Source organism: Rhincodon typus, chromosome 40 (assembly GCF_021869965.1).
Source record: "Rhincodon typus isolate 14 chromosome 40, sRhiTyp1.1, whole genome shotgun sequence".
Lineage (NCBI taxonomy): Eukaryota > Metazoa > Chordata > Chondrichthyes > Orectolobiformes > Rhincodontidae > Rhincodon > Rhincodon typus.
The window spans coordinates 2,517,185-2,530,022 of record NC_063371.1 but is presented as its reverse complement, the minus strand read 5'-3'; the positions used below and the strand labels follow the sequence as shown (position 1 = coordinate 2,530,022).

General features: G+C 42.5%; 1 protein-coding gene across 1 annotated transcript in view; it reads right to left on the bottom strand.

The window, feature by feature from the left end:
• Window positions 1-12,838, bottom strand: part of LOC109911455 (phytanoyl-CoA hydroxylase-interacting protein-like) — a 42,222-nt gene that overhangs the window by 11,068 nt on the left and 18,316 nt on the right. Inside the window, exons 3-4 of the mRNA XM_020510769.2 lie at window positions 4,108-4,282; window positions 1,089-1,206 (exon numbers count right to left, since the gene is read on the bottom strand). Of these exons, the coding sequence (XP_020366358.2) occupies window positions 1,089-1,206; window positions 4,108-4,282 (293 nt within the window). The remainder of the gene's footprint in view (window positions 1-1,088; window positions 1,207-4,107; window positions 4,283-12,838) is intronic.

Below are 12,838 nucleotides of genomic sequence, written 5' to 3'. Positions count from 1 at the left end.
GACAGCACGGGGTTAGATACAGAGTAAAGCTCCCTCTACACTGTACCCCATCAAACACTCCCAGGACAGGGACAGCACGGGGTTAGATACGGAGTAACATGCCATTTCCAGGCATTCTGCCACAAAAAGACAGCCGAAACTTTGGGATCTGAATTGATGGGTTTATAACTACAACAACATTAACCTCCCTTTGAACGCCACCTTCAACATAATAAAATATAATTAAATGGAAATTGACACTGACCAAATTGGGAGATTTTAAGGATAAGGATATTTAATCAGTTGACAAAATATCTCTTTGCAGGGCTTTATGTCATTTTTGGTTTGATAATGTTGCTCTGAGACAGAGAATAACTTCTTGTTGTCAGTGTTTTACAGGAATATGATCAAACTAAATTTGACATTGTATCATATGAAGAGAATGGGGTTTAGATGTTTGACAGTTTGTTAAAGAGGTTGTCATTTAACTGATGAAAGAGAGGCAGAGTGATAGAACAATATCGAGTAGGAATTCCAGGGCTTCAGTCCTGGAAGCGGTGGAGCGATTAAAATCAGGGCGGGTGAAGAGGCTGGAGGTGGAGGAGTGCAGAGATCAGGGAGGGCAGTGGGGCTGGGAAGGGGATTCCATAGATGGGGAGGGAGATGAAAACAAGGATTAGAATTTTATTTTTGAGCTGTACTTGTCCAGGAACCAGGGCAAAGGATAGGGGAGGCGTCCATGGGACCCCAATAGTCAGGTACTTGTGGGGCTGCTGTGCCTGGGTCAGGTTTGGCCCGTGATTTCTATCCTTGACCCTGCGAGGAGCTTGTGTAAATCACTGAACACAGGACTGATAGATGAATGGGACATGGTGCAAGTTAGGACAGGAACTGCAGAGTTTTATATGATTGTGTAGGAATGTGTAGGAAACTGCCAGGAGAATATTGAAACATTGCACTTACCCCTGGCATGAAGGAGTGTTCCTGCAGCAGAAGGACATGGGCAGGCAGGAGGCAGGCAGAGTTACAGAGATGGGAATAGGACGTGTTGGTGACAGCAAGGCTGTGTTCAGAGGTGTGAGTCGATTAGGCATAGGTAGTAAACATACCTTATGTATTCAAAATATTCCTCGTGCTGGTTCCGATAGAAGACAGAGAATCTCAGCATCCGTCCTGCAATTGCTTCTGCCTTCTCCAGCAATTGTTTCAAATGGGCAGTGGAATAATCTAGGAAATACATTCACAGGGCATGAGTTGGATCATGCAGTGCCATTTACAAGTTAAGTGTATCAATACTTTATTTTCAGGATTTCTGCAAAGTTATCCGCAGAATATATTCCAGAGTGTTCACATTCACACAATGTTTCTTTGAGACAGTTGATGTTCAGAGAATGTCTTTCGCAGAAGTTTAATATTCACAGTACGTCTCTGGGACTGTGTAATATTTACAGATGACCATTGTTAATATTCATGGTAATATTTACAGATTATCACGTTATTGTCCACAGATATTTCAGGGGAAGTCAATATTTAAAGGATATAATTCAGTATTAATACTCACAGGGTATTTCAGGAGATGTGTTAATATTTACAGAATAGAACTCAGTCTTAACAGTATTACAGTAATACAGCATCGAAACAGGTCCTTCGGCCCACCATGTCTATGCTGACCAACCAATATCAAATTATGCTAATCCCATTTACCTGCATTGTCCATAGCCTACCACGCGTTAGCATTTAAATGCTCATTCTTAAATTTTGCGCGAGTACTTGCCTCCTACAGCCTCTCAGGTCGTGCATTTCATATTTCTACCCCCCTCTGGGTGAAAAGCATTTTCCTCAGATCCCCTCTAAACCACTTATTCCTGACCTTAAACTTATGCTGTCTGGTCTTAGACATGTCTGACATGGTGCATGTACTTTAGCTATGCCTCTCATAATTTTGTGTACCTCAATCAGATCTCCCCTTAGCCTTTTCTGCTCCCTGGAAAACAAAACCAGTCTATCTGAGATCTTAACCATGTTTAGTCTCTGTACCATTCTAACTGAGACTTTCCATCTCAGGCAACATTGTGATGAATCTCCTCTGCACCCTGCCCAGTGCAATCACGGCTTTCCAATAGCGTGGCAACCAGAACTGCACACAGTATTCCATCTGTGGCCTAACCAATGTTTTTTTTTGGTTGTGACAAGAGTACTTTGCTCCGCTATTCTACACCCTGGCTAATTAGGGCAACATCCCATATGCCTTCCTCACCAGTCTATCTACCTGTGCTGGCCCCTTCAGGGATCCGTGGACTTGTTCATCAAGGTATCTTTGCTCCTCAGTACTCCCTAAGGACCTACTATTCAGTGTACGTATATCCTATTATTAGATCTCCCAAAATGCATCACCTCACGCTTACCAGGATTAAATTCCATCTGCCATTGCTCTGCCTAATTTACCAGCTGATCAATATCAGACTGTAGCCTGAGATCATCCTCACTATCAAAAACACCACAAATTTTTTGTGTCATCTGCAAACTTACTACATTCAGATCCCACTTGTTATTGTACATAACAAACAGCATGGGTCCCAGCACTGATCCCTGTGATACACTGCTAATCACAGGCTTCTCGTCACAAAAAACAACCCTCCACTATCATACTTTGCCTTTTATTTGCAAGCCAACTTTGGACTCCATTTGCCAACTTGCCTTGGACCCCACGGGCTCTTACCTTTGGGACCAGCTTCCATGTGGGACCTTGTCAACGGCCTTACTGAACCCCATGTAAACAACTACACTACCCTCATCAATATATGTAGTCGCCTTTTCAAAAAAACCTCAGATTAGTCGGACAGGATCTCCCGCCAACAAATCTGTGCTGACCATCCCTGATAAGTCCCTGCCTTTCCATTGATTAATCTTTTCCCCTCAGAATTTTTTCAAATAATTTTCTTGCCACTGACAACACTAATTGTACTGTCCCAGCTGCCCTTTTTGAACAAAGGAATCACATTAGCTATCCTCCAATGATTTGGCTCTTCACCTGTGGCCAGCAAAGTATTAAATATCTCAGCCATGATCCCAGCAATCTCCTCCCTTGCCTCCCATTGTAACCTGGAATACATCTCATCAGGCCATAGGGATTTTTGCACCCTTATGCCTGCTAACACATCTAATATCTCCTCCTTAATAATCTTAACATACTCTAGAACTTCACTATCCCAACTGAAATCCCCAGCTGCAATGTCTTTCTCCTTTGTGAATATGGATGTAAAATATTCATATGAGAACTTACCCGTGGTTCTATGCACAGATTGTCCCTTTGGTCTCTCATAGACCCCACTTTGTCCCTGGTAATTCTCTTGTTCTTAATATACTTACAAAATACATTGGGATATTCTTTAATTCTATCTGCGACAGATATTTTGTGGCCCCTCTTTGTCGTCCTAATTTCTTGTTTAAGCAATTTCTTTCACATTCTATACTCCTGAAGGGCCTCCCCTGTTTTTAATGCTCTGAACCTGACATATGCTTCCTTCTTTTCCGTGTCAAACTGTTGTTATCCCGTGATGTCCAGGGTTTCCTGGACCTGCTGTCCTTGCCCTTCACTCTTAGAGGAACATGCGGGCCCTAGACTCTCAGTATACTACTTTTAAAAGACTCCCACTTTCCAAATGTAATCTTACCTGTAAGTAGCTGCACCCAATCTGTATTTTCAGATCATGTCTCATAGTATTGAAATTGGCCTTCCTCCAGCGTAGACCCTTAACTTCTGCACTATCTTCATTTGAAGAGTTATGGTCACTATCACCAAACTGTTCACCCACTGACACTTCAACCATTTGATTGATTCTTAAGCAATTTCCATCCACCTTACCAGTCAGGCTCCTTGCACGAAAATTGAGACAATTTTAGCTTTCCTGACATCCCATGTGCCTTATCATGCCTGTGTCTCCTCCACCCACCAGACTGTCCTAGCATTCCTTCTATATCTGATATGACCTTGCTCCCGACTTTACATCTGCTCTCTGCTCAAGGACGGGCAACTAAAGCAGCACTTACTGTTGTCGCCCAGATCCCATTAAACAATAAATGATACCCTGTAAGGAAACCGGTTGGTGTCTGATTTCATGTGCTCACCTCCAGTGCAGAATTCCACCACCTCACTCCAGTCAGACACAAGGTATTCTCCATCGCTTTGCTTGATGGCGACCTGGACTGCGACGCTGTATTCTGTGCGGGGGCTCAGGAACCAGTGCCCTCTCACTGTCATCGGTAGTGCCACAGCCTTGGCCACCAGTTTGGTAGGGACATCCTGAATAACCAAGAACATCAGAATGACCTTCACTGATTCAATGCCCCTGCACATTGGAATAAGCCACGTGTACATGCCCAGCACCTAAAAACTGGTGTGAATTTGGCCTGAATGCCAGGCAGCTGGAGTACAAAGGGATGTAAGTCTTGCTTGCCCAGCTTCTTGGCTTGACCCCATGTGGGGTATTGGACACCTCCGTTTTGGAGAACATCTTGTACCTGGAGGAGATGCAGTGTTTGTTAATTATAATGATACCAGGATCTAGAGGGCTAAATGTTACAGACTGTTTGCAGAGAATAGGCTTATGCACTAATGCTTAAGATGATTGAGAGGAAGGTGATCAAAGTGGTAGGCTGGACAGAAGTCTGAGTGACATGATGGATAGCGTCACTGGTTCTTAACAGAAGCTCTGAGTTTGGCTCCCACCCCTGGACTTGAGAACTAAGGATGTTGCATCGATAATGCGGCCAAGTGGGTCGAGGATCAACGTGCATCAGTGACGGGTGAGACAGAGAGATTTCTGATCAGCTGTTTGTAGAAGGCACCAGTAAACCACTGCTGTACCTTGCTGAGCATAAGCGTGGACCAATGTACAGGTCTGTAGTGGCCAGTGTTCTGGCCGGGCATGGTACTTGTACAATGAAAGCAAGAGAGAGGGTTCCAGGGTAGTCTGATCAAGGGGGTTGAAATGGCAACATAGTTTGAGATGCACTATATCGTTTGATGAGGTGAACCTAGAAGAAAGGGGAAAAGAAACTGAAAATTGGAGCTAGGCTTTTCAGGTGGCAGTGTCAAGAAGCACTTCATCACACTGAAGGGTGTTTAAAATCTGGAACAAAAAGAGAAATTGTTGGAGAAACTCATTAGGTCTGGCAGTATCTGTGGAGGGAAAGCAGAAGTAACATTTCGAGTCCAGTGACCCTTCTTCAGAACTATAGTTAGGCAAAGGTGATATACATTCTGAAAGCAGGGCTTGGGGAGAAAGGAATGAGTGAATAGTCCGAGCTACCAGCACTTCTGAAGAAGGGTCACTGGAGTTATAGTCAGAGCTGTACAGCACAGAAACAGACCCTTCGACCCAACTTGACCATGCTGACAGATATCCTAAATTAATCTAGCCCCATTTGCCAGCATTTGCCATATCCCTCTACAGCCTTTCTATTCATGTACCCATCCAGATGTCTTTTAAATGTTGTAATTGTACTGTCTGCACCACCACCTCCGGCAGCTCATTCCACACACCACCCTCTGTGAAAAAAATTGCCACTCCAGGTACCTTTTAAGACTTTCCCCTCTCACCTTAAATCTATGCCATCTAGTTTTGGACTCCCCTACCTGAGAAAAAGCCTTGGCTGCTCACCCTGTCCATGCCACTCATGATTTTATAAACCTCTTTAAATAAGGTCACCCCTCAGTCTTCAACGCTCCAACGGAAAATAGCCCCGGCCTATTCAGTCTCTCCCTATAGCTCAAATCCTCCAGACTTGGCAACACCCTTGTAAATCTTTTCTGAACCCTTTCAAGTTTAACATCATTTTTTCTATAGCAGGGAGACTAGACTCTGCTTGCTCTCCACAGATGCTACCACAGCAGCAATGCCTGTTTTTGTTTCAGATTTCCAGCATTCACAGTTCTTTGTTTTCATTAAAATCTGGGGTGCTTTCCCCCAAAAGCACTTCAGATGCTGAGGTTTGAAAAAAAGAAACTGCCACGAACATTCAAATGGCTTTTCTTGGCTTCATTTTCAATGTGTAAGATCCGGAATCCCATGTCACATTGATACGATCCCAGCTTTCAAGATCAGTCCTGTTCCCTTCGATCATCCTGACGTCCCCGTCCTTCTGGTCAAAGTTCTTCTTCACTTGTGATTTCAGCAAATTATGGAGCCATTTCGCCTTGTTGCAGTGCTTGACACTGCTAGGTGCACCATCCTGATACAGCCTTGTTTAATGAGGTCCAGGCAAAGAAGCAGGGAGCCTGTCACTGACCCGTGAAGGACTGTGTGATCAGTTCTGTGTGTGGAGGTGTCTCAGCCAGGAGACTCTGAATTTCAATTAAACTCAGCAGAGCGTATCTTACATTACAGCCTGAGCTCCGTTTTCTGTCAGATAATGGTTTCTTCATAGCCTTCATTACTGCACTTAAATGAGCACTCATCTGCTTGTGAAGGGAGTGCTGGCCATATCTGAGCCAACAACTTGGTGTCTGTGTAGAGAAACAATGATGGACTCAGGGAACAGTGGCTATAATGCTGTCACCTTTGCAGTTTTCTGGTTAGGTGTAAGCTTTATTCTTTACCTCTGCAGGTCACAACTTCCCATTTGGTTCACTGTAGCCCATCAAAGAAGGAAATTCGCCATCCATACCTGGTCTGACCTACATGTACCTGCAGACCCACTGCAATTCACTGTCCTCCGAAATGACCTAGAAAGACGTTCATCTCAAGGGCATTTAAGTGTAGGAAATGTACATTGGCCTTATCATTGAAGATGACATCCAACTAAAGATTAAAGGGATGAACCAACCTATTACTTATTTCCACTCTCTAGTTCATATTTTTGGCACTTGACCGTTTTGTCTCTTTTTCTCCAGTCACATCCAGTACAAGCCAGGCCCAAGGTCCTATGTAGTGACCAATCGTCACCAAGCCACAATATGCAAAGTCCGATAACAAATACAAGTGAGGTTGTTGACTTGCTCGCCGAGCTGGCTTGTTCTCGTTCAGATGTTTCGTCACCATGCTAGGTGACATCATCAGTGAGGTCTCCGATAAAGCGATGTTGTACTACTCCACTTGGAATTTATACTGTCTGGTCCATTATGGTGAGTAGTGTCATTTCCAGTTTTGATCTGAATGAGTTTGTATATGGGGTCCGATTCTTTGTTTGTTGATTGCATTACGGGTGGAGAACCATGCCTCTAGGAATTCCCGTGTGTGTCTATGTTTGCATGGTATTTTGTATTCTATATTGTACATTCCAGACAAAATCTTCGCTTTAAACGGATATCCCCGCAACTTCATCCGCAGATGCTTACTCAACAGACAGCAACTGGAGGACACAGTATGCCCTAACACACTGGCCAAACTGCCCTACATCAAGAACATATCAGAACTGACAACAAGACTCCTAAGACCACTAGGAATTATGCTGGCCCACAAGCCCACAGCCACTCTATGACAAACACTTACAAAGATTAAAGACCCCATTCCCACAACATGCAGAACCAACGTAGTTTACAAAATACCATGCAACGACTGCCACAAACATTACATCAGACAGACAAGAAGGAAACTAGCCATCAGAACACATGAACATCAACTAGCAGCAAAACGGCACGACGAATTCTCCTTCATATCGGTACACTCAGATAGTGAAGGCCATCAGTTTAACTGGGACAAGATAACCATAGTAGCCCAAGCCAAACATAGACACACACAGGAATTCCTAGAGGCATGGTTCTCCACCCGTAATGCAATCGACAAACATATAGAGTTGGACTCCATATACAAACCCATACAGATCAAAACCGGAAATGACACTACTCACCATAACGGATTAGACAGTATAGATTCCAAGCGGAGTAGAATAACATCGCTTCATCGGAGGCCACACTGATGATGTTGCCTAGCATGGTGACAATATGTCTGAACGAGAACAAGCCAGCTTAGCGAGCAAGTCAACAACCTCACCCATAACCCAAGCTATAGATACTTGCCAAAACTTTAAACAATAAGTATTGAGTGCAATAACAAGTAGAGTAGCTGATTCTTTCCAAACCTCTAGTTAGGCTCCAACTACAGTATTGAGTCCAGTTCAGGGCACCACATTTAAGACGGGATATGAGAATGTGGGGGAAGATTAACCAGAATGGTTCCAGGAATGGGTGATTTCAGCACAAAGTCAGGTTAGAGAAGCTGAGATCCACTCTGGGAGATCCACTCTGGGAAAAGGAGATTGACGGAGCAAGGGGTTTTGATAGGGATGTACAAGATTATGACAGGCTTAGATAAGGTGGACAAAGAAAAGCTGTTCCCACTAGCTGATGGTGCAAGGACTGGGGTGATTGTGGAGAAAGAGAGATTTAAAATATCTGGCAATTGATACTTGGGGAATGGGGGCCAGATTTATTTTAGATACTGGATGGTAATGAACTGGAACTCGCTGCCTACCAGAGTGGTGAAAGCAGAGACGATAAGTCATTTCAAAAGACATTTGGAAAGGTGTTTCAGAGGAGAAAATAACTCTCAGGGCTACAGGGGTAGAATGGGACTGACAGGATTGAAAATTAAAAATCCTTAAATATCGTTGACCATATTGCCCCTCCTTGCAGACGTTGACAGTCCTGCATATTCCAACATTTTCTGCTTTGGCCTTTTCATGAAAATGCAGTGAGGTGTGACGTTGGTCAGTGTATGAGTCCAAGAAATGATCGGACGTATATTTTTAATTTCTTGGCTGTCTCCAATTTCATCCTCATTTAGTTTAGTTGCAAACAGAAATGTTCTCAGTTTATCTCTCTTGTTGCCCTCAGGACAAGTGATCATAAGAAGAACAAGGTAGTTTTCAAGAGGGTACAAAAAGTCTGCAAAAGGATTTAGATTAAGTGAGCAGGCAAAACTTTGGTAGGTAGAATACTGTGTCCAGTTCTGGTCAGCCAGTTATAGGAAGGATATTATTAAGCTGGAGAGGGTTCAGAAGAGATTTAGCAGCATGTTGCTGGGTATGGAAGGTTTGAGTTGTAAAGAAAGGCTGGGATTTTTTCACTGGAGCATGGGAAGTTGAGAGGCAATCTTACAGAGGTTTATAAAATCATGAGGGATGTAGAAAGAGTTAATGGTAGTTGTCTTTTCCCTAGGATGGGGGATTTCAAGACTAAGGGGCACATTTTTAAGGTGAAAGGAGGGAGATTTAAAAAAAAAGATATGAGGGGCAATTTTTTTACACAAAGGGTGGTTCATGTGTGGAATGAACTTCCTGACAAAGTGGTGGATACGGGTACAATTAAAACACTTAAAAGATATTTGGGTAAGTACATGATTAGGAAAGGTTTGGAGGGATATGGGCCAGGAGCAGGCAGGTGGAACTAGTTTAGTTTGGAATTATGTTCGGCATGGACTGGTTGGACTGAAGGATCTGTTTCCGTGCTGTATGACTCTATGTGCATTTGGCAAGAAGAATGGAAGGACAGTCTTTAAATGGAGAGCAACTGCAAACTCTAAAGAACACAGGAATCTGGATAAAATAGTGTGGAGCTGGAGGAGCACAGCAGACCAGGCAGCATCAGAGGATCAGGAAAGTTGACAGTTCGGGTCCTGACCTGAAACATCAAATGGACAAATGCACATAGAGCTCCACACTATGTTATCTCTGACTCCAGAATCTGCAGTTCTTACTGTCTCTGACAGGAATCTGGATGTCCTGGTACATGAATCACAAAACAAGTTAGAATGCAGATGCAGAAAGTGATTAAGAAGGCAAAAGGAACATTGACATTTATGGCAAAGGGAACTGAGTCGAAATGTAGGGAAGTGTTGCAACCATTGTACAGGGCCTTAGTGTACCTGCATCACAAGTGTACAGCTCTGGTCTCAGAAACAGTGCATTCAACTGATACCCAGGATGGTGGGGTTGGTGGGAGGAAGGAAGATGATTTATTTTAAAGGTTGGACAAGCTGGTCTTGTATCCTTTGGCAAATGAGAGGCAATTGTACTGAATATAGAAGATCCCGAGGGGACTTGACAGGATGGCTACTGAGAGAATGTTTCTCCTTGTGAGAAAAACAAGAACTAGGTGACACGGTTTGTCAATGTTGGGGGCGTTGGCCTGTTAAGAACAGAGATGAGGAGAAATGTTTTTCTCTCAGTAGATTGTGAGTCTTTGGAACTCTTTTCCCCAGAGAGTGGTAGAGGCAGGACTGTTGAATACTTTTAAGTAGATAGATTCTTGACTAACTAGTAAGTTAATGGGTTTCAAGGGGTGAGTAGAAATGTGAAATTGAAGCCACAATCAGATCAGCCATGATCTCAGTGAATGGCAGAGCAGGTTTGAGGCGCCAAATGGCCTCACACTTGCTCCTAATTCTTAACTTTTAATATCCATACAAGGAGAGTGCACTGTAAATTTAATACATGCTTGCCAATTATGAATTTGGTGTCAATAATTCAATTCAGCAACCATTGTCTCTGTCTCATTCAGTGTGTCAGCTGTGGTTCAGTTGGTAGAACCCTTGCCTCTCAGTCACACGACTGTACATTTGATTCACACTCCAGGAACTGAGTGTGGATATCAAGGTTGTTGTTGCAGTCTGGTACAAACTGAAGCCCCAGCTGCCTTCTGGGGTGAGCTATAAAATCCCATTACTTTAAATCAAAAACAAGTGAGTATCTTGTCTCAAATGTATCCTTCCACCAACATCACAGAAAACAGATATTTTTTCAGACCCTGTGTGATTGCAATAATAGCAAATATTCATGTACTCCTGAGTATGAGGACATTCAGCGTAAGGGAATTGTGAACAGCTACCTCTGTTCATATCTATCAGACACAGTAATAATCTGAGGCTAGGTTCTGCCAGGAATTCAGCTATGGATGATGGTTTCCAAGGCAACGATTGCTTGTGGAGTCGTTTTTTTGTTGAACTGGAATGCAGGTTGAATTAAGGGAGGGGAGGGAAAAAAAACAAATTAACCATCAGAAATGACAAGGCTTTGATATTCTTCGTAGACCTCAGTATTTTTTCACAAGCCAAGATTTTATAAAGATGCAGAGCACTTTGCTTTCAAATATGGACATTAAATGCATCAGTATAAGTCATGTTGCCTGTGATAAGACAACACAGGGAACACAAGGGGCATGTGTACAGTGTAACAGCACACTGCTGCTCGTGCAAACTGTCATGTATCCATAGCCAGGAGTTAGATACAGACTGGGATATAATTGAGAGGTTCTAGATGGTTTCTATATTGAATAACAGATACATGGGAGTGAGTTACAGCCTGGAATCTAGTCGAGGGGTTCAAGGTGTTTTATATATAAAATAACAGATACACATGAGTAAGTTACAGCCTGGAATCTAGTCGAGGGGTTCAAAGTGATTTTATGGAGATAATAACAGATACCTGAGAGTGATTGACAGACTGGATTCAAATTGAGGGGTTCAGGTGGTTTATTTATAGAATAACAGATACCCAAGAGTGAGTTACAAACTGCAATCTAGTCAGGCAAGTTAAATTTGGAATAACAGATAACCAGGTGTGAGTTACAGACAAGAATCTAATCCAGGGGTTCTGGATGGTTTGCATTTAGAATAATAATACCTGGGAGTGAGTTACAGATTGGAAACGAATCGCGAGGTTCTGGTTGGTTTGTATATAGAATGACAGATACCCGAGAGTGAGTTATAGATTGGAAACTAATTGAGAGTTAGGGTTGTTAATATATAAAATATGAGATAACCAAGACTAAGGGACCAACTGAAATCTAATTTAGAGTTTTGTGGTGGTTTATATGTAGAATAACAGAAACCCAGGAGTTAAATATAAGCTGGAACTGAATTGAGGGTTTGAGGTGATTTATATTTAGAATAACAAGTACCCAGCTGTAAATTACAGACTGGTTTTGAATTGAGGGGCTCTGGTGGTTTATGCATAGAATAACAGATATCTGGCAATGAGTTACAGACAGGAATCTAGTTGAGGGCTCAGTGTGGTTTAAATGTAGAATACCAGATACCTGGGAGTTTGCTACAGATTTGGAAACTAATCATGAGGTTCATATTGTTCTGTATATACAATAACAGATACCCAAGGTTGGAAATGGTATGTATAGTGGTATGTAATCGTGGGTGGACGGGAGAGACTTTATATCTCGAATAACAGAAATCCAGTAATGAGTTACAAGCGAGAATCTAGTTGAGATGTTAGGGCTATTTATGTGTACAAATTCAGATATCCAGTTATGAGTTACAGTCTTAAATCTAATCAAAGGGTTGAGGTGATTTATACATAGAATAACAGATACCCAGCAATGAGGTACAGACAGGAATCTGGTTGAAGGTTCGGTGTGGTTTATATATTGAATAGTCAGAGTCATACAGCACGGAAAAAGACCCTTTGATCCAACCAGTCCATGCTGACCATAATCCCAAACTAAACTAGTCCCACTTGTCTGCGCTTCACCCATATACAGGAGTGAGTTATAGACAGGAATCTAATCTAGGACTTCAGGATGGTTTATATATAGAATAACAATACCAGGGAGTGAGTTGCACATTGGAAACAAATCAAAGGATTCTGGTTGGTTTATATGTAGAATGACAGATACCCAGGAGTGAGTTACAGACTGGAATCTCATAGACGTTTAGAGTTGTTAATATATAGAATAACAGATAACGAAGAGTGAAGGACCAACTGGAATCTGATTGAGGGATTCAGAGTGGAATATATATATAATAACAGATATCTGAGAATTGATTATAGGCTGGAACTGAATTAAGGAGTTTGAGGTGGTTTACACTTAAAATAACAAGTACCCAACAGTGAATTACAGACTGGT